Below are 22,753 nucleotides of genomic sequence, written 5' to 3'. Positions count from 1 at the left end.
TAAGGCAGTTAAACGTCTGCCTTCGGCTCAGGTCATATCAGGGTCCTGGGATCAAGCCCCTGCACCAGGCTCCCTGTTCAGTGGGGAGCCTGCTTCTCCCTCTGCCCCTCTCCCCACTCGTGATCTTTCTCCCTCTTTCTCTCTCTGTCTTTCTCCCTTTCTCTCTTGCAAAAACAAATAAACAAACAAACAAACAAACAAAAAAAGTTAACAGACTACAAAATGCTGCTTATATACTAACTCCAAAAGTTACACTCAGCAAGGAAGACCAAATCAGATGGAAGTCCATACAAAAAAAACAAAATATGGAAATTCATATACATAACCAGCCAGACACCACTCTGCTTCTGCTCCACACATGACAACAGGAAAAAAATATCTTGATGTATACACACTCTTACCCAACCTCAGTTTCCAGATAGTCTATCTTTAGGGATTTATTCTTTTGGGTTAAGCCAGATATGGCAAATACATGGCACATATCCTGCCACTTTCCATTCTTACACTATCAGCAGATATTGCTAAAGGAAGACAAAACTCTTTTCTCGTATCAGAATCTTTCTCAACACTGTGCTCCAGATATCAACCACCAGTAGGTTCCCAACTATCACCTACTCTCTGAAAGTATCCTTGGTAAAAATGCAGAGGCCCAGACTGGAGAACATGTTAGATCACTGGAGTCTTGGGGTAGATTTATGGAGCAAGTACTTTCTTTCTTCTAGAGAGGAGAAGCAAGAAAGATTTGGGACATTCAGGGAAGGAGAGGTGCAGAAGGGTGGGAGGTGACTACATAGCAGAAGGAGAAAATGCAAGGGAAGAACCATCAACGGAGTTCCGGGCACAAAGCTTAGGAGTTCTGAAATAAAGGATGGCAAAAGACAATTAAACAGGCACTGGGAGAGCCCAAGTCCCTTGGATTACGTTCTCTTTCTGGCTTCCATCTCTAGCAGAGCCCTCTATTGAGTTCAACTTTCCCTGAATAGGGAGGAATTGGGGGATGACCCAGATTCTCCGATGGGAACAGCTGATGCAGTCTAGGCTAGAGAAGGAGCATGCTGATTAGCTTCTGTCAAGATGTATTATGCTTGGCAGGCCCCTATCCATAGAGCAAGAGCATGGTAGTGGATGAGAAGGTGACAGAATAGAAAAAGGGGTTTCCAATCACTGCGTGGAACGCCAAGGGTTTTCCCTTGATTACAGACCACTGAGCAGCCCTTCTGAGTCTTGGTGTCACCAGGTGGTTGAATAATGAAAATTAGGCCAGCTCCTTGAATTACCTCTCATGCCTCCAACAAGGCTGTTGTGCAAGTCTCCGGGCAGTTGCCCAAATGCCCTACTGGAGCTCTAGGGCCAGATGTTGATGCAAATGAGCCCATAAGAAACAGGCAACGGGAATGGGCCAAACGGAGCATGTTCCTTTTTAGATGGAATATATTTGGATAATATATTTTGGAATATATTTGGATGCTTCAGATCATTCAGCCATCCAAACATTTTACTGTTTTTTTTCTTTTTTTAAATTTTTCCCATTTTATTTTTTTAACTTAAGTTCAATGAATTAACATAGAGTGTATATTATTAGTATCAGGGGTACAGTTCAGTGATTTCTAAGTTGCATACAACACCCAGTGTTCGTCACATCACGTGCCCTCCTTCATGTCCTTCACCCAATTACCCCATCCTTCCACCAACCTCCCCTCCAGCAACCCTCTGTTTGTTTTCTGGAGTTAAGAGTCTCTTATGGTTTGTCTCCCTTTCTGGTTTCGTCTTGTTTTATTTTTCCCTCCCTTCCCCTATGATCTGCTCATTGTTTTGTTCCTTATAGTCCACACATGAGTGAGATCATATGATAATTGTCTTTCTCTGATTGACTTATTTTGCTTAGCATAATACCCTCTAGTTCCAACCATGTTGTTGCAATTGGCAAGATTTCATCCTTTTAGATGGCTGCATCATATTCCACTATATATCTTGTACCACATCTTTATCCATTCATCTGTAAAAGGACCTCTGGGCTCTTTCCATAGCTTGGCTCTTTGGACATTGCTTCTATAAACATCCAAACATTTTAATTGTAAACGGAACCAATGGTCAATACTTTCTTGGGGAAACTAATAAGTATAGCTTTGCAATGATGACTTCTTCCTGAGAGGGAGCAAGGAATGCGTGACTTGCCTGTGCACGCACACCTGTGTCCTCTTGGGCACATGATGCTTCCATGGCATCAATATCAAACAATACTCAGTCATTAAGCATCTGCCTTCGGCTCAGGTCATGATCCCAGAGTCCTGGGATCAAGCCCCTTGTTGGGCTCTCTGCTCAGCGGGAAGTCTGCTTCTCCCTCTCCCACTCCCCCCTGCTTGTGTTCCCTCTCTGTATCTCTCCCTGTCAAATAAATTCTTCAACAACAACAACAACAACAACAAAACATCAAACAATAAGAATCTCTCCTACCTAAAAATTTAGTGATGGTTAAATCCCTGTTAACCCAAGATAAAGGCATTCCTACAAAACAGTATGCTCCTTCTGGAGTACCTCACCATCCTGAAGGAAAAAGCCTAAGTAGATTTTCTCTCTGTGATTCTTACCTGCTGATGTATACAAGACTAGCGAGAGCCAACAAGGTGAGACCTTTCTTCTTCCGTGGATAGCAGTGCGGCCCGAGGAAGACTTCCACCAGTGCAAAGGGCAGGATGGATGTGTGCTAAAGGACAGAAAATGAAAAACCATAATGTCAGGTTGCCCCTGCTGCCTGCCATGCCCCTAATTCTCCAGTCTACCTTCTTAGGCAACTGCCAGATGAGATGTCCCCTAACTTGGCTTAGATCGTGCTCCGTAGATGCTTTGGGGTCTGCTGTGACTCCCTACTGCCTTCTGTGATGGCCCAGACTCCTTTGTCTGGCCACCAAGGGTCTCAGTAATGTGCTACCCTCTCCCTCCTGCTTACTATCCTCCTCCCCCCGCCCCAGGTGCGCACCCTAACCCACACTTCCACACCCACTCTTCCCTTAGAACACGGCTGTTTCCTTCACCTTTCCTTCACCCCGCTTTGTACTCAGTGTGCTTGCTCCCGTCCTCCCACTTTTGTTCATCCCTTCCGCGCTCTGTGGAATGTCTTCTCTCCCTACATTCGAATCATTCGTGTTCTCCGCGGCCAACGCAATCTTCCACGGCGCTGTCCCTGCATTTTCCTCCTGCTAATTTCTCTCACTCAGTCCAACTGCCTTTCTATCCTGTACCATGTCGTCTAGCACTTAGGAGGTGTAGCTGGAAGATCTGGGGGTGGGGTGAGCGGAGAACGCTGCTTACTGGGAACACCGAACAGTGTATTTTTCAGATTTTGCTTTTGCAGCTATGATTCCTCTTTCAACCTAGCCCCTCATTTCCTCAGCATTTGGCAGCCCTCTTGCTTCTCTAGCCTTTACCTGTGAACTACATCCCATTTCCACTCCTGAGCCCCAAGACAGCGGGGTCAGCACCTCCGTTAGGGTAATCGCTGGGGCTTAGAAATGTCACAGAGCCTGTGTCGCCATGCTCACGTGCTCAGTTCTGTGGCTGGGGCCCTGGGGTGGCCTTTGCTATCAGTCATGTCAGTGTTGTGCTCAGAGGCATCCCCAGGGGGCAACAGTTTCTCATTTGAACCTGAACTAGTGACGGGATAGTCAGGAGATCAAGACCCTTGGATGACAAGAAATCTGGCAAGTTTTTATCGGGCTGTGGTGGAATGAGAAGGAATCAGTCTTAATAATAGGGCATTGCATGGCAGAGAGGGCCTCCTGGGGCCCCAACAGGGCTGCAGGTGGACGGCAAAAAGCAATGAGGCTTCCTATGGGCCCCAGTACCCACATTTTAGCAGCAAAGCTTAGAACAACAACATTGCAGACACACCATGGTTTCTATAGGCTTTGTCCAGGATTGGTCCCGAACATACTGACAGGTTGCATAAACAAGTGACAAGACATCTGGGCCAACTGTCACATCCTGCACCTCTCTTTGGTCTGATTTGAGGCTACAGCTTCTGCGTCTCTCCCTCTAATAAAGGAGCATAGTTATTAAGAGAACGCACTTTCAGATCTGACGTTGGACTAGTTACTGAATCTGTTTGAACTTCAATTTCCTGTTATCAAATAGGGAATAGTCCACATGTCACAGAGAGGACGGCTCTGAGGATTGAGATTAGAGCATAGAAAGGGCTTCGTCCTTGGGCCCTGAGAGGTGCCCGTGAGCATTATCTGTGATTGCCACGAATATCACTGTGATTGTCGTCCTTCAGCTCATCAGTGGCCCATGGGGAGCAGGGTGAAGCGAGGTTCTAGGAAGCCCACAGTGCCAGGCGCTTGGATGCAGGCAGGCAAGCAGCTGGAGCATGGCCGCAGAGCCTCCCCGTGGCCGTCCCGTGGCTCCCTCCCCAGCCCACAGCTGCTGCCCACGCTCCCAGCCACTCCCAGCTGCTCTGCCTCAGAGCCCTGGCAACACCGGGCGACTGACATCCATGCTCTTTTCACCCAGAGGTTACCTCAGGAGGCAAGTGATGGGGCCGTCTCCCCAGCACAGCCCCCTGCCTCTCCTCCTGCCTTCACTCTGCCACAACCAGGAAGATCCAACTTCTATTAGAAGGCATTAACAGTCCCATTATCCTGGCCATTGATCTGACAGATTTTATTAACCCTGTCCATAGTCAGCAGCTTCAGCTCTCTACATTAATGATCACGGGGAACAGAACTCCTGTGGAATAATGTAGTGCGTTCATATTAGGAGCAAATGAGTTCAGAGTGATTAATGCTTTTACAACAAATAACTCAGGAATGCATGACTGGTCACCTCCTCTAGAAGCCTGCCCTTTGCAAGTGACATTCAATTGGATTTCCAAATGAATTCTCACTGATGACTTCTGGGAAGTTTACTCCAGTGATGTCATTAGTGACGGGCCATATACTGTGGCTTAATACCAGCTAAAAGGTCTTTAAAAGAATCACAGTTTTTCGTCGGGGCTGGGAGGAGGAGGAGGACCACAGTCTGTGAACTTTCTGAACATTGGGCTAGTGTGAGGAGCCAAGCATAACACCTTAAACCTCCTGGTATTTCGAAAGTACTGGTATTTTACCTCGTGTTCATATCAATTGTATAACCTTTGTCAGGCAGCACATATTTTTAAAAAAAAGGAAGAAAAAAGTCAGTAAGAGAAAAATCAAATATGCTTTCCGCTTCCAAAAAATCTAATAATTAGGCTGGGATTGACACAAATTAGAATGCTGCCAAAAATTACTGAAAACAGTGACTCATTCTGTATTTCAATTAACAGTTTCTCAGTTTCCCTTATAAACAGTGAAGCTGACAAAAATTAATTATCTCAGAGGGGATAAAATATTTCCTTCCAGAGTAAACAAAACATCACGGGCTGAAACAATAGTATGTGTGAACAGAGACGATGGAATCAAATTATCTTTCCTTGTCAATTAGCCATCATTTGGGGAAATTCTCCTTTAAATATCTCATTCCAGATGCATTGGTTAAAAGGACAGTGTTGCTCTTTTCCCATCCTTTTCTACTAAATCCTGCCTTCTCTTCCTGTCCTTGGTGCAATGCCTACTTCCATGTGACTATCTTGGAGATGGAACGCTGAGCATGAAGAAGTGATTTAGGTTAGTGTAGAAATGCACTTTAAGTTCCCTGGTTGCAAAATAGCCTTGTATGTAAGTACTGAAACTTACCAGCCTGCAGGGCATTCTTACAGGGTCACGTGAGTGTGACGCGTAACATAGTGAACCCTTATTCTTCCTCGCCTCATGCCACTGAGCCCATAGCTGTTACAAAGAGCTTCCCTGGTTTGAGGCTAAATGTACCACAGAATGCTTTTGCTTGATTCTTGGGAGAGAGGCAAGCTTTAATCCCTGAGATAACCCATGGAGCCAACAGTGTTTCATCACTGTCATGTAGGTTCCAAAGACTAAATCCATAAGACTAGGATGGTCACACTCTTATCTCTAAGATCCTTGGGGAGCCAAGAGCACTTAATTTCCTCCAGTGAAAGAAATTCAGGGAACCTCTACATTGTTTTAAAAAATCAGATAATAAGATTTAAAAATATGATCTCTGCCTCTTTCCTCGATTTCATTTCCTTGTCAGACTAGCCCTTGTGTTGATTTGAGTTGACCAAGAGAAATGAGCCGGCCTTGACCTTCTTGGACTGGTCATGGAGCAACTTTCTCCTTGAGATGCTGTTTCTCATAATGAGCTTACATAATATTGCCCGCATTGTGTTTGGTCTCAAATTTCGCCTCCCTCCCTCGTTCAGGCAATGCTTACATCTGAGAATCAGTTTCTCACACTGACGCTTTCTAACCTGAGGTCCTTTCCCCCAAGTCTCTAGGACAATATTTTTGGTTTACTTATCATGCTAATGGATAGATATTTTAAAATAAAGTTTTATTACACTGGCAAGATCTCATTTCTGAGGACATGAAGGATATTTTTTTACTCACCATACATGGAATATAACACTTTTTATGTATGACAAAAACGAAAGTCTTTACACAATCTCTTCAGTGGCAAACACATGGCCAAGACATCAATTAAAACATAAATGTAAATACAACAGACACGGAAAGGGTGGCAAAACCAACCTTAATAGAATGCTATTATACTCAGGCTTGTTAATACACTGCTCGATCACGTTCCTTAAGCTCGAAAACTACATGTGGTAAAAACACACAGTAATAATTGTTTTGTAAATCCCAACAAGACCGTCTCTGATTTCAGTAACCACCATTCATTTGCCAGCTAAAAACTTGTACCTCATTCTTCACCACTGTAGTTTCTGCCTCTAAAACCCACAGGTTGGGACAACAGTGAAGGTCTTCCTGGGAATATTTTATATCCAAAAGCAGAAGCCATCTGTACTCTCTAAGATCTCTGTGTTGTTACAGTTACAATTTTGCTTTAAGTCTATCCGATACATGGGAATCCAGAAATGTAGACGTAGGCTATATTGTTTATACATCTGGGGACAACTTTTTTATTTTTCTATAAATTTTTTCCACCTATATTACCTATACTATTCTTTTTGGCCTCAAGTACCAGAGTTTAAAAGATACTGTGATTGGATTGGTAAAAATTCCCTTTTCCACTTTCTTGTAACTCGAGAGCATAAGCTAGGCACCACTATAATTAAAGAGCCAATGTTTATAAATGCCTGGGGAGGGGGATTGGGAAGATAACCCACCCACAGAAAGAGCCACAATCTTTCCTTTGATCTTTACAGTCTACCTAGGTGGGCTGACAACAGCCCAGCTTGGTAAAAATTCAGAAAACGTAAGTTAAAAACTGAGTCTTATTTACCACGGAAGAGTAGGACTTTTTGCAATTTACTCTGAAATATGTCAAAAATAAGATGAGTTGATGGATGGGTAGATGCACAGATCCGAGATAAAGCGAATTCAGTTAACTATGAGGAGTAGGATCTAAGTCACAGGTAACACAGGTGATCACTATAAAATTCTTTCCACTGTGCTTATTTGAAAATTTTCATAATAAAAGATTGGGAGAAACATGGAGAGTCTTTATTGACCTGGAAAGAGTAAATGCTCCATTGGGCTGAGGAAGAAAAGCAGGGTGTTACTTATGAACTCGTACATGAATTGAACAGGTGGTTAAATGATAACTTTCTGGATCTTCGAAAGAGCATTTGTAAGTGATTTCTTACTTACTACACTGTTGTCCTTGGATTAATACGTAGTTCGGCCAACATCTCAAAAGCAGCATTCTCCTAATAGGAAGCTAGCTGGCTTCGACAGCATCCAGGGTGGTGAAGAAGTGGCCGTTTAGGTTCATTCGAGCCAGTTAAGGGTAAGATAGAAAAAAGACCTGCGATCTTGGGACCTGCAATCCAGGAATATATTTGCCCCTTCTTGTTCTCTCTCTCTCCATACCTCTCCAAAGCACCCAAATCCTTTCCCCTTATTTAATTCTCTCTGGCTGTAGTAACAACCTAGACACCTGCTATAATCAAGGACTCATTCCTCCCTGTCTTATATCCAAACTTGATTCATTTTTTCCTTCTAATTCTCCCCACAGCTGCCCAGGCTTTTATTCCGCCTGGCATCCCCTCCCTAGCTTTTTCCTATCTTGGTACATACTCAACGCTGCAATTAGACCAACCTTCCGAGAACAAGTTTCACGTTGCTACTCCTGCTCAAAATCTTCCAATGGCTCCCTGCTGCTTTGGTCCACTGAATACCCTCTTTCCCTAATCTCATCTCTCCCTCTCATTTTCCACAGTGTCTCCACAGGCTCTCCCTCCTTTGACTCAAACCAGTCTCCTCCTCATCCTGGTCTTTCATTCTCTTCCCTTCTCTAGAATTCCTCTTTTCCCCATTTACTGAGCTCTTTAATTCTTCCCTCCCAACTCTCCACACACACCATTGAGACGCCTCACAACCAAAAGCGCACACATTAACATGAGAAGATATAAAAGAAAATTAGGACCCAGGAAAACACTGAGATGCAAATATGCCAACCAGAGGTCCTCTGGGCTGCTGTTACTGAGATTCAAACTTAGCACTGTGTTTCCAGACAGCCAAAGTAGAAAGAGAGATATGGAATAAATGGTCCCTTTTTTGTTTGTTTATCTGTGTTCAGGGGAAATCGAGTTTTTCCACTAGTATTTTCCACTAGTAGGCGGTGTCTCTGAAGCAGAACAATTCAGAGATCTAGGTTCCATAAACTGATAAAATCTGAAGGCAGAATAATAAAAAGCAATTTCTAGAAGGGGGTTCTGCCAGTAAGGAGATAATATTGCATAATTATGTAGGCTTCCGGTGATCAGAATAGTAGATGGACTCCAGAAATACCATTTTCCCCCGATGGGTGTTTTTGCTTGTTTTTGTTCCCATTATGAGTCAGACAACAGCCAGTATTTTATTCTCCATTTAGCCTGGAGTGAAGGTCTTATACATTGTTGATGATACAGAGATCTAAGGGCTCGGAGGAATTCAGTCAGGGGTAACATTGACAGCCCCTTCCTACAAATAAGAAGCCTCACCAAAGAAACCATCCCGCTTCTGGGAGCTGAGTGCCCAGCCCTTCCTGCAACCTCTGGGGCCCACGTCGCGTCCACACCACACCCACGTCACATGCTGCCTTTGCACAAGTTGCTTATGCTCTTGTCCCTCCCACAGCTCTCTGGGGTTGCACTTGACTCCCCAGTGCTTAGTTACATTCAGTTTTATTTGTGACACCATCAATTTAATCTTTACGCAGCCAATTTTTCTCTCCTAGTTTCATCCGATTATAAACTCTGAGGGCAAAGCTCTCGTCTCTGACTTTTTCAGAACTCCTCCTCTTCTCAGTAAATGCGTTTTTGTCCAATTTTCTGTATTTGAACTTATGTATCACACAGTTGAATTACATCCCAAATGCAGCCTGCAGAGCCCCTGATGATCGGGTTACCTTGCCCATTTTATTTCTTTGACCTATAGCCCTCACCCACCTCCACCCCCTAATTTCTCCTCCTCCACCCACAGGTCCCTCCCTCACCATCCCTCCCCTCCATCAGCCTCCTCCACCTTCTCTGCACCTTAGAGGGCTCAGTGAAGATATTCCTACCTCCAGGGAGCACTCGAAGCCTTCCCGAACCATCCAGTAGGTGCCCTTCCCTGGCTCAGCTGGCTCTCCCCATGCTCACGTGCATCACAGCATCATATGATTGCATTCACCTGATACTGGCCACATGGGATGGAACCACCTGGAAGCTTAGGACTCTCCCCATTTCATCTCCAGTTGCCCAACACAGTACTCAATCTACTCTGGTTACCTACAATTTCTGGTATTAATGAACGAATCAATGAAATAACAGAGTGGGACAGAAGAAGAAGGGACAGTCTTCTGTCTAGCTTGGGGGAACAGTCTGGCATTCTGATATGAGAAGACAGCTGCTGAGGCCACATTCAACTGACACGGGCAGCCTCGTGCCGGACTGTGTCCACAGTCACAAGGTTACACCAATCCCTTTTCAGGCCGATCACCTTTATCCTTTGCCCCGGCCATCAATGGTGCCCCAAATGCTGAAAAGTGGGCATTGCGGGTCACAGGGAAATCTGTGAGCAAGTGTGACCACTGGGAATAAGCTCAGGGTGTCAATGTTATGGCAACTTGATTATAGACTCAATTATAGAGGTGTCACCCTCCAGGAGCCGGCAGCCCCACAGGAAGTCTAAACATACATAGCCAAGAGAGGCTGTGCTTTGTTCATCTTGGGATCTGCCAGCCATGACCCTCTCTGTTCAGAGACTGGGCCAGGTGGAAACCGCCCCAGGTTTTGTTCACTATCATCTTTGTGTCTCCTCCTCTGTGTCAGTGTGTAATCCGCCCTTCCTCCCTGCTTCTGTGCCTGGCTCCAGATAGCACACATGGAGACTTGTTTTTAAGACAGAGACAGATGGGCAGCTCTCTAGAAAGCTGCTCCAAGTTGGTGGGAGGAGACTGTTCTTTTCAAGAAAGAGAAAGTTTCAGAAGCACGAGAATCTGCTCTTGCTTTAAGAGCCACAGTGTCTCTGGGCACCATTGCCTCCCCTCAGATACCACATCATAATGGCAATAAAGGACCCAATGTGCAGGCAGCTGGTCTCCCTGGGAGATAATAGTAATGCAGGAAAGCACCCTGTGACCCCAAGGGCCAGGGCAAAGTTCCAAACTCCCCACATGACTGATCCCATGATGGACGGGTTTCCACAGTTTCTCCTTCCTGACTCTGGCTTTCCCTCGCTGACCCATCAGGGTATTCCTAAAGGGACTCACCAGCTATTCTGCAAGCGCAGCAGGTACTGCCTGGTGACTTTCCCAAACACAAGTAGTCATTCGGTTTAGGGGTAGTCTGTAGGTGCACGAGGTGGGATGCATGAGGTCACTGCAGCGGGCGGGGGGTCTCACCCATAGAGGAGGTGATGGCTGGGAGGGGCATGGTAGGGTGCTTAGCAGCATTCCTGGCTTCTACTCCCTGAATGCCAGGAGCACCTACCCCCTCCCCCCCCACTCCCTGCCGTTGTGACAATCAAAACTGTCTCCAGATATTGCCATGTGTCCCCTGGTGAGCAAAATTAATCCTAGCTGAGAATGCCTGATTTGAGTACTTAGCAAAGGAAGAGCATCTTGCAGAGGTAGTTGACAAAGAGCAGTTAGTTAAGTCTGGAGGAGGGGCACCTGGGTGGCTCCATCGGTTAAGCGTTTGCCTTCAGCTCAGGTCATGATCTCAGGGTCCTGGGATCGAGTCCCACGTCGGGCTCCCCACTCAGTGGGGAGTCTGCTTCTCCCTCTCCCTTTGCTGCTCCTCCCACCGCTTATGCTCTCTCTCTCTCAAATAAACAAATACGATCTTAAAAAAGAAAAGAAAGTCTGGAGTTAAGCTAAAAAAAAAAAAAAGGAAAGAGAAATTTTTGATAAATATGATTGAATGTGTCACATGTTGAGAAGGTATTAAGGCATGAGCCCGCCTCCCCCATCTCTCTACCCCCCACTGCAGTTTCAGAGACAAGAAGGCTGCCGCAAGCACCCAGGAGCTGGTTTCTTGTGTTCCCACTCGCTTGTTCTTCCTTCTAGGTTGACTCCCATGTTCCTTGTCCAGTTACTTGTACCTTTGGGTTTAAAGCTTTTATTCATGGTAATCTTGGACTTGGACCTTGGAGCCCCTGGGCACGGGGAAGGGCTAGCATAGGGATATCTCTGCGGCTGCCACTTCCATCTGTTCCAGAAACCCCAAGGGTGGGTAGAAAGTATAACGAGTTTCAGAGTGCAAAGTTTGGGAACCGCACGCAGGACAATTTAATGACAGAAGGCCTGCTCAGAGCCCCTACGCCCCTGGGAATGCAAGCCTGGGGCATTGAGACAATCCTCCCACTGCCAAGAAATTTGCTCCACTTCCTTATCGCGGTTTTCTTAGGAAAAACAAAACAAAATTTCTCAAAAGGTCAGAAAATTCCTTCTCACCACTGCATAGTAAAATGCGGCTTTTATGAGTTCCTAGATTGTGTTTTGAGAGAGACGACCAAAACACACAAGCTTTTATTCCTAACTAGTTCATAGCAGGAAAAGTCTCTGGAATAACCCTGTGCAATAAATCCAGCACTTTTTGGTTTCCACACTCAGAAAAAAAAAAAAAAAAAAAAAAAAAAACAAAACAAAAACCACAAAGGTTTTTGTTTTGTTTTGTTTAGCCTTTCAATCTGAATTTTCACTGGTAAAATCTGTTCTATGGAGGGAAGTGAAATGCTTTATGAAGCTTTTCTTGTTTCTTTTTTAAAAAATTAATTAAAATTAAAAATTAAAATTAAAAAATTAAAAATTAAAATTTTTAAATTTAAATTAAATTAAAACATAAGAAGACTCTTGGTTACTCTTGAGGTGTTCAAATGCTAGGTTCCGTGGCGGTCACCAAAGAACCTGTCCTATATCTATTGAATTCTACATTTGCGGGTTCACTTTTCACATACATATAGTAATGTACCCCATTAGTAGCCTCTTTGCTCATCAGTAGAAACCCATGGTTGGATCTATCATCAACCAGGCAAGCCCAGCACTAAAGATGCTGAGAAATCGGCCTTTCATACACTTTCACAGAGATGGAAAGAGGCTGTTCTTTCAATGGATTCTCCCTATTTTTCCTTTGACCACCTTTCTTCCATCTGGTTATATCCAACGTGGTCATGTCTTCATTCTTCTTAGTTTCAGCCTCTTCCAATCTTCTTCCCTGATGCAATGGCTTCTTGAGTTCCCTTTGGCTACATGAGTACTCAGTTACCTAATGAGCGTCTGTCGATGCTGGTAACAGAGGAGGGAAGGTGTCTGCCTGAAAAGCCTGAACACGTTTCAGCCTAAAACCATCCACCTCTGAGCCTCAGCCCAGATCAGAAAAAAACAGTATCTTTCCTTTAATAAAAGATACATAATTGCCATGACTCTGTGCATCTCTTTGAACATAAGTCAGTCAATAGTGTACCATGTGTCAGAACAACCAAAATCTGCACAGATACTTCAAGGCATCCATAATCCCTCTAGAATTTTTCTCATTTAGAACTTTCGGACAAAAGAACACCTTACAGTCTCAAAGCACTTAGTGTCAGCCACAGACTCTAAAGGAAGACCTCCCAAAGCTTCCTCTCTGCCTCCAACACCCCCTCCACGCCAGCACACCCCTCTCGGCCCCTGAGGAGAAACTCTGGGGCAAGTCAAGGGCACAGGAAAGCTACCAGAGTAAGAGGTGGAGAGTTCATTCATTCTTCCATGCAACAATCTTTATGAAGGGCCTACCTCATGCTAGGTGCTATGAGAGGTGCTAGGATTAAGTGGTAAACGTGGGTGCCTGGGTGGTTCAGTTGGTTAAGCATCTGACTTTGGATTTCAACTCAGGTCATGATCTCAGGGTCATGAGATTCTCAACCTCTCCCTATGCCTTTCCTCTTGTCTCCAAAAAAAAAAAAAAAAAAAAAAACCCTCAAAAAAAGGTAAACATTTGTGGTCCCTCCTCTTGGAGATCTTATAGTCTAGTCAGCAAGATTTTCCATAAACAAGTAAAAAAACACACGGATACCAAACATGTTCTATGTTATGAAGGAAACAAACAGGAATCTGCACCAGAAGAAAAGTAGGGGGCATACTTTAAGTAGGGTAGACAGGGAAGGCCATCCTGAAGAGGTCTTATCTAAATGATAAGAGTGAGCCAGGAAAGAACGGAAGGAGAACATTTCTGGTAAAGGGAACAGAGCATGGGCAAAGGTCATGGTGTCAGAAAGAGCTCCAGAAGGGTGGCAGGCTCAGAGAAGAGGCCGTGTTCATCAGACTTGGTAGGCCACAGGAAGGAGTTTGGGTATATTCCAAGTGTAACAGGAAATCACTGAAGAATATTAGGAGGGAACATTCAGTTTCAGTCTATTTTGCTGCTATATGGAGAAGGCTGAGCACGGAAGCAGGAAGACCAGTTTGGAGGTAGTGAGTACTTTAGATGAGAAGAGCCTGTGGATGCCAGGATGTTGACAATGGAGCTAGCAAGTGAGCAGATTTGCTAAACATTCTGGAGGTAGAATGGACATGATTAGCTAATGGATTGGATATGAGGATGGTGCGAGGGAGGGAGGTAGCAAGGTCAAGGCTGGTTTCTGTCTTGGGCAATGGGGAAGATGGCGGCTCCATTTTCTAAGAGAGAGGAGCCCTGGCCAGATTTGGTAGTGAGAATAACATGTCCAGTTCAGGACCTGTTGACTCAGAAGTGTCTGGGACACATCTATAGATTCATATGTAACAGCCGCATAAGGTAGTCAGTTAGAGACGCAAGTCAGGAACTCAGAGGAGGGCTGGGCTGCAGACTGGACACCTGGATGGGGATGGATGTATTCCTAGGGAGAAAGTCCTGATAGAGAGGGTGGCCCGGGGCAAGCCTGGAAGAACACCATTATTTAGAGGGCGGCTAAAGGACACAGCAGAGACCGAAGTAGGAAGAAAGCTAGTCAGTGTGGTATCACTTGAGCCAAAGAAGCAGAGTTTCAAGAAGGAAGAAGTCAACTATGCCAAATGCTGCTGAGAAATGTGTAAGTGGGGGACAAAAGCAGGAGTCCAGGGTTTGGCTGGCCATGTGGAGATAGCTGGTGACCAGAATACAAGGAACGAGTGGAGTAAGCATAGATGATCCTTAGTATGGGTCTGTTCCATTCAGAGAGGCTTCCCTGCTTTCTCGTGTGGCTGGTCTGTCCAGAAGGAAACTCCTAATTAGCCAACCCCACCATCACCCCCCCAAATCCTGGTAAGAATCAGGGCAGGGCTCTGGAAACTGAAGTTATAACTTGAGATTTGTCTTTGCCTTGGGTGGTAGAGAGAAGGGATGTCCTTCCTTTCATCTTCTCCTAGAGTGGTTGGTTTGGAAGACATGAAGCCAGAGAATAAGTCTCAGAGAAGGAGCCAAGCAGCAGGCTGCCCTCTTGCTTCAGCAAGGCCCTAAGCTAAGGGGACAAGATGGACCACTGTGACAAGAATAGAAGGGATTAGGAAATGGCGGGGTGTGGTGGGGAAGAAGCAGCATCTACGTTGGCAAAGTCTTTGTCTTGGGGCATTTGCAGCTACTGGAGGCTTGGAGGAGCACCGGGAGTTTGGTTTCTGGTTAAATCTCTCAGTGGAGCATATCCTAGTTTGCAAAAAGGACTTGCATTTCACCCTTCCCCTGGTGAGGTAGCCCAGGTGGTTCTGTAGGTCTGTCCAGAACTCCCATGTTGATGTTAATTGGAAAGCAAATCAAGCAATCCTGAGAACATAAAAACCCGACCCCGAGCATTAGTTATATACAAACGAAGCAGCGTGTGCCAGAATATAAAGAAACACACACTTGAGCTTAATTGTCACATTGCCCAGCGTAGAAGGCAGGCAATCCGGTCACCTCGAGAGATCACTTTATGATCAAGAGCCTTTCCTTAATTGCCAGAAATGCCTAAGGGCCGCCCCTCCAGGGACACCTGCCAGGATTAGAAAGGAGAACACTCCACCAAATTCATCTATAATCACAATTTAGTATTATTAAAGAGCAGCCCGTGCAACACGCCTTGGGGGAACAGGGCTCTTGTCCCTGATAAAGGGATGAACAAAACCGGATTGCTGAATCGTTTATTTTCTTTGCGTATGCCTATCCCTTTTAAAGGACCACTTTCAACACTTTGCATTTTCCCCTCAAATGTACCCTGACCCTCCCATGTTGCCACTCCTTTCCCCATGTCTGACTACATTATCAACCGGAATAGTTTGATTAGGGGTTAGTTGCATAATTTAGAGATTTGTGCCTTGGGGAGCAGTAGAAATGCTTGTAGGGGAAGATGATCCTTAGTATGGGTCTGTTGCCTGTTGCCATAAAGCACGCCTACATTCATGGGTTTGAACCCATCCCATGTGGAGTCCTGTTCTCAGGCTTTTCTTTGTGCTTCAGAAAAGCCCCTGACCATGAATTCAAATTCTCATCGGTATAGTTTTATTTTTCCTCTTCAGCTTTTCTGCTCCTACAGATGCAGAAGTCATACACTCCATTTCCATGTGGCTATTTTAGACATTATAACGTGCTCATTTAACTTGGTACGGTATGATAGAAGTCATTATCTCTAGCCCCTCCCCCTACTTCCCCCCATCCACAGTCCAAGACAGTCTTAGAATGCCTTCATTCCAATCGTCCTCCTCCCAATTTACATTCTATTTTCATCCAGCATTTTAACTCATTCTTTTTTTAAATCACCATAAGTTGAGCAAATTGCTTGCCATTTGCTTTTGGTATCTCCGTCCTTCCCTCTGAGATCATTTTCCTTCCTCCTGAAGCTTCCCCTTTAGCCTTTCCCATTACTGAGGGCCTGTCGGTGATAAAAGTCTGTTTCCACGCATCTGACATTGTCTTTATCTTGCCTCTGTTTCAGAAGATACTTTCAGGGAGTAAATAGGCTGGCAGGGTTTTTTGTTTTTTGTTTTTTTTTTTTTTTTTGTCAAGGCTTGAAGCTGTTACTTCACTGTCTCCCAGCTTCTTTGTCGCTAATGAAAAACCAGCTCTCAGTCTAACAGTAGTTGCTATTTGGGAAACCCAGCTTGTTAATCTGGCTGCTTCTAGCATCTTCTTCACATGTAAGGTGTCCGCAGGGTCGCACAAGAGGCTAGATGTCTGCCCTTTGTCCTGCATGGCGATTTTTGCTACTTCTTGAATCTGAGGATTAATTTTTCAAATATTCTAGGAAATAATCAGTGACTCTATCTTCAAACATGGCCTCCCGCCTTTAAATATGGCACCTCCCTCTCTTTGTTAGCTCCTCTTTGGTTTTATTTTAGCTTTGGGGACTTTCCATTACTTTCTTGTCAGTAAGTCAGACATTTAAACATCTTTTCAAAAATGTTTTAGTCAACATTATAGGTGTCTTGTAATGTTGTCTTTTTTTTTGGTGGGGGCGGGGTATGGACTCCTGTTGCATATTATAGCCAGAAACAGAAGTCACTCAAGACCTCGTTTCCTTCAGATGAATAACTCGCCCCCATGAAGGGTGTGGACAGGATTCGGAAGGAAGCAGGGATTTTATGAACATGTATCAGTCAGGATCTCAGCAGGAACACAGAAGCCCACTGAGGGACAGCAAGAAGGAAGGTCTTAGAGGCATGGGCAGCTGTTGGAAAGGGTAGGGTAGTAAGAGTCAGGGAAACTTCTCTGAGATCTTCTGTGAGACCATAAATCTCTGAGAGTTCCCACCATTGATGGCCTCTGCTTGTAGTGTAAAGTGTGTGATTCCTAGGTGCTTGTCCAGGTAGCCACAGCTAACCTTGTGTCTGTTTTCCCACATAGCTCTTTTCAGCCATCACTAGAGAATAATCGTTTATTTTCTTGCACCACTCACAAGAGTGCTTTTTATTGATGACTCTCACTGGGAACCATACGGAGAAAGGGATTCTATGAGCTGTGTGTGGTTCTGGGCTTTATCACTTGCTACTCCGTGGAGGATGGAGAAGGAGTAAAGGGGGTTCCAAGTAGACAACAACTAGGCACAGGTCCTTATGGATCACTGAAATCTCCATGTTCTACATATATTATTTTCTTTGTTCCTAGTAATACCATTGAGAAGATCAGGAAACTTTTTTTTTTTTTTTTTTTTTTTTTTTTTTTTTAAGGAGAATCAGAGAAAGGGATGGGATAGAGTTAGAACAGAACAGTCATGGGGCACCTGGGTGGCTCAGTCAGTTAAGCATCTGCCTTCTGCTCAGCTCATGATCCCAGGGTCCTGGGATGGAGTCCTGCATCAGGCTCCCAGCTCAGTGGGGACCTGTTTCTCCCTCTCTCTCTGCTGTTCCCCCTGCTTGTGTTCTCTCTTTCTGTCAAATAAATAAAATCTTTTTTTTTTTTAAAGATTTTTATTTATTTATTTGTCAGAGAGAGAGAGGGAGAGAGAGCGAGCACAGGCAGACAGAGTGGCAGGCAGAGGCAGAGGGAGAAGCAGGCTCCCTGCTGAGCAAGGAGCCCGATGTGGGACTCGATCCCAGGACGCTGGGATCATGACCTGAGCCGAAGGCAGCTGCTTAACCAACTGAGCCACCCAGGCGTCCCCTAAATAAAATCTTTTTAAAAAAAGAACAGAATACCTTTTTTAAAGAAAGATTTATGTATTTATTTGAGAGAGGGAGAGAGAGAGAACCCAGGGGGAGGGGCAGAGGGGGAGGGAGAAAGAAGGTCAAGCAGACTCCCCTCTGAGCGCAGAGCTGGACACGGGGCTCAATCTCACGACTCTCAGATCATGACCTGAGCTGAAACCAAGAGTCAGAAGCTCACCCCCTAAACACACTTATTTTAAGGAACCTATTACCCAGAGGGGTTTATCAACTTTCCCCAAATCATGCAGTAAGACAATGGCAGAAATGGAGCCCAAACTGGGATTTTCTGGGACTTAAAGGCAATTCTTTTCATGAAATCAAAAATTAACTTGTAGGAAACATCAGAGATCAATCCTTTTTTGCAACTTAGATACAGAGCAAAGAAATTTTGCTTCCATTCACCCTAATCTGACCTTTGAGGATCAACCTCCAGTGCCCTTTTCCCTAATAATTTATCCCTTTCAACTTTTCAGCCTAAGAAGAAACTTAACACGTGTGAAGACAGCAAATGCTTTTCCAGATGGTCATTTCCTGATGACCTACACTTGGAGATGTCTCAGATTATCTGTGCCATGCTCCAGAAGTCACCACCTCAAAAAAAAACCCCACAAATATTCTCCCTGGATATGCGACTCATATTCCAGTTGTCAAATAGCGTTCGACAAATATTTCTTTTTTTTTTTTTTAATGATTTTTATTTATTTATTTGACAGAGAGATCACAAGCAGGCAGAGAGGCAGGCAGAGAGAGAGGAGGAAGCAGGCTCCCTGCCGAGCAGAGAGCCCAATGCGGGGCTCGATCCCAGGACTCTGAGATCATGACCTGAGCCGAAGGCAGCGACTTAACCGACTGAGCCACCCAGGCGCCCCTCGACAAATATTTCTTAAGCACTTTTTGTGTTAGGCTTACAATTTCTGTGATCATCATGATATTTTAATGCTACTACCTCTGACATTATTAGGTTAGCAAAGTATTTTAAAATATGTCAGTAAAAGTATGCATATTAATTAAAATGTTCCCACATATAAGCTTTATACTAACCTCCCTGGGCTGATGGGAGACAAAAGACTTTTATTAAACACTATTTGATAGGTAGGTTAAGTATTTTAGTGTCTCTGCCAATCACTGCTATAAATGCATATTGAATAAAAATGAATAAGAGAATATTTATTGTCAGTCATGAAATGGTGAAAAAGGGAACGATCACCATATTATTGTCTGTTCGAGTCAGATGTCTCAGGCAATAGCAAAAAGCATCATTTTCAAGCAATGGCCATGCCCTCTTGCCACTTACTAACATCAGGATTTCATTCTGTTTTTCTTTTTTTTTTTTCTTTTTTTTTTTTAAAGATTTTATTTATTTATTTGACAGAGAGAGATCACAAGTAGACAGAGAGGCAGGCAGAGAGAGAGAGAGAGAGAGGGAAGCAGGCTCCCTGCTGAGCAGAGAGCCCGATGCGGGACTCGATCCCAGGACCCTGAGATCATGACCTGAGCCGAAGGTAGCGGCTTAACCCACTGAGCCACCCAGGCGCCCTCATTGTGTTTTTAAACATTCATAATTAGGTAGCTGATTCTCTGAGTGCTGAGACAGGGAGGGTACGAGCCGACATGACTGTAGATTTTTGTGTTAAGTGTGTGGGGGGGGTCTCTTTAATGACATCTAGGACATTTTCAATTATTGTAGCTGTTCAAGGATGGCAAGTAAGTTCACAACAAGATAGGCAGGTCCAAATGTGCAAAAAGCATCTGTTGAAAGAAAACACTGCCTCTCCCCAATTGTACAAAAAGTAGAGTGTCCATAGGGTTCAGAGGCTCTTAGATAATTGGGAAAAAGATATACTTTGATGATGGGAATATGCAAAAAAATTTCACGGAAGCATGAATGAAAGCTTTAAGTCCAAGTTCCACCCAGATTATGCCAACTCCAGCTTCCCACACAAGTATGCATCTCACAGCCCAGCCCTCACTTCCAGACTTGATTAATCAAGTCCGTCTTACGTGGGTCGAAATCAGCAGAATAAGAAGCTGCTATGTTTTTGATCTTCTCCATCATGATCAGTGAGAAAGGCATTCATGGTAAAAAACACAATCTGATTAAAAGGAAAGTACATTCAACTAATCACAGAGCTGACCCTACAAGTCAGAGGCTGTAAAAGGCACCCAGCCCACAAAACTGTACCCAGTAGCCACATATACTGTCCCCCTTAGCAGTGTCCTAAAAACTGTGAGCCATTATTTTTAAATATGGAGGTTTCATGTTTTGTAAAATGCAGATTTCCAACTTGCGTTTGTTCTTTTCTTTCCCCCCTAATGACAGGTACTCCTTTAGACCATATGAGATGACTCCCTACTGTTTCCACAGCACTGAGGGGGATTTTTCTCCCTTCTCACTGTTGCTGTGCTTAAAGAACTACTCTGTTTTCAAAGACAAGAAAATTACAGAGAAATGTAGTGAAGTCTAGAATCTCAGTGAGGTTTCTTCTGTCTGCTGGCTTCCCTCAGTTTTCTTACCTGCTCAGCCCCTCCAGACACCCACATTTGTGACCGTGAATTGGGTCTTAACTTTATTGGCCCCATGGCACCACATCAGTGTACCATCCAGGGCCAGATCCAGAAAACCAAAGGAAAATGAAGAATATCCGTGTAACTGTGAACTCAACCCCAGACTGCCATCAATGACAACCCATCCAACTACACAGGCCTGGCATCACATTTCTCATCTGCCCCTTATTTTTTATTTAGAAAGAAATTACAGCAATCACAATAATGACCAAAAGCGATATTTTTTTAAATGCTGTCCCTCAAGAATGCTTTCTTTCTTTTTTTTTTTTTAAGATTTTATTTATTTATTTGACAGACAGAGATCACAACTAGGCAGAGAGGCAGGCAGAGAGAGAGAAGAAAGCAGACTCCCTGCGGAACAGGGAGCCCAATGCGGGGCTCTATCCCAGGATCCTGGGATCATGACCTAAGCTGAAGGTAGAGGCTTAACCCACTGAGCCACCCAGGGGCCCCAAATGCTTTCTTTTTAATCCTGATGTACTCACAGAAGAAGGGCCCATGAAGATAGGCGACGGCTCATAGTTGCAGGACCAGAGACCTTTCGGGGACTTGGAGAGTCTCCCACTGGGAGGATCAGCGTTGAGACACCACAGTGTAGGGAAATTGAGTAATAAATGATCCATGTGGCACATCTGGTAATTTTAGAGTTTCCAAGTCAGGACTAAAAATGCAACCACCAATGTTGCTTGATGACAGACCCTAAGCCTACATGTATGTGGGTACATGCGTCCAATTATAGGTAGACCCACCATTCAAGTTTAGAAGGGCCATTAGGTCTTCTGGGTGCTAAACAGAATACAAAAAGGCCACAGCTACAGAAAAGGAAAAGAAAGCCCACATTTGCTAAAGTCTTAACCATGTGTCTCACACAGCCGTGGGCACATGACACGTATCACAACCACACCAAGTTGTCTACCTAAATATAAGCTCTAGCCAAGAGCACATGGGTGATTCAGTTGGTGAAACATCTGAGTCTTGATTTCAGCTCAGGTCATGATCTCAGGGTTGTGGGATCGAGTGCCTGGTCAGGCTCTGTGCTCAATGGGGAGTCTGCTTGAGATTCTCTCTCCCTGCCCCTGGGCTCCTTCTGCCTCTCTCCTTCTCTACAAGTCTTCTCCATCTATGCAAATTTGTCCAGTTTCTCATGCTAAATATCAGGGGCATGATCTTGGATTTTTTTCCTTTGCCTTTAATCCAACAGTATGTTTATAAATTCTGCCTTCAAAATACTCTTGTAGTCTCTCCATTTCTGTCCATCTCCACACCTACATCCCTGGCCCAAGTACCAGGACTCCCACCGGGATGCCTGCAATGGCGTCCTCGTTGGTCTCCCCACTTGCACAATGTTCTATAGATGGCAGCCAGAGTGGGCCTCTCCTGATACAGAGCAGGTCATGTCACACCACAGGAAGAACTCTGCAAAGTCTTCCCATGGTGGGAAAACCAGGATGCACAATCCTCAGCCTGGCCTTCCCAGGCTGCTCCCACAACCCCGCCAGCTGCTCTCCCTCCTAGTTGGCACACCTCCCCTGCTCTCCCTTCCTCCAGCACACTGAGTTCCTTTCCACCCCCAGGGACTTCACACGGGTGCTGACTTCTGCCTGAACTTCTTTTTGCCCTGTTTCCTACCCGTGAGCAGCTACTTATCTTCAGAGACCTAATCTTATCTTCCTGACCCACAAATCCATATTAGGCACTCCTGCTGGTCTTTCTCCTAGAATACTTAAAAGTTTGTCCTCATACATTAACTTGGGAGATTAATATCCATCCCTTCACTAGACTATGCACTCCGTGAAGGTGGGGGTTCTGTCTGGATCCTACATCGCCAGCCCCCATACACACAGCACACAACACACATGAACATGACACCCAAGACTTCCTCATTTATCTCTCCCTCAAAAGCACAGGGAGTAGGGCAACAAGGATTTCTTCTAAAAAACAAAGAAAAAAGGCTTCAAGGATACACTCCATGCTCCTGTAGAAACACTGAGCATAAAAGCAGGATCCCCACTTTAAGCAAAGCTCTCACTCCCACTCCCAAGGCGACCAGCCA

General features: G+C 44.7%; 1 protein-coding gene across 3 annotated transcripts in view; it reads right to left on the bottom strand.

The window, feature by feature from the left end:
- ADTRP (androgen dependent TFPI regulating protein) overlaps positions 1 to 22,753 on the bottom strand; it is a 70,854-nt gene that overhangs the window by 19,884 nt on the left and 28,217 nt on the right. For all 3 annotated transcript variants that reach the window (XM_047735029.1, XM_047735028.1, XM_047735027.1), the window contains exon 5: positions 2,589 to 2,704. In XM_047735029.1, coding sequence (XP_047590985.1) covers positions 2,589 to 2,704 — 116 coding nt within the window. The remainder of the gene's footprint in view (positions 1 to 2,588; positions 2,705 to 22,753) is intronic.

The sequence above is a fragment of the Lutra lutra genome, chromosome 6 (genome assembly GCF_902655055.1).
Source record: "Lutra lutra chromosome 6, mLutLut1.2, whole genome shotgun sequence".
In the NCBI taxonomy this organism is placed as follows: domain Eukaryota; kingdom Metazoa; phylum Chordata; class Mammalia; order Carnivora; family Mustelidae; genus Lutra; species Lutra lutra.
This window is presented reverse-complemented; position numbering and strand designations above follow the sequence as displayed.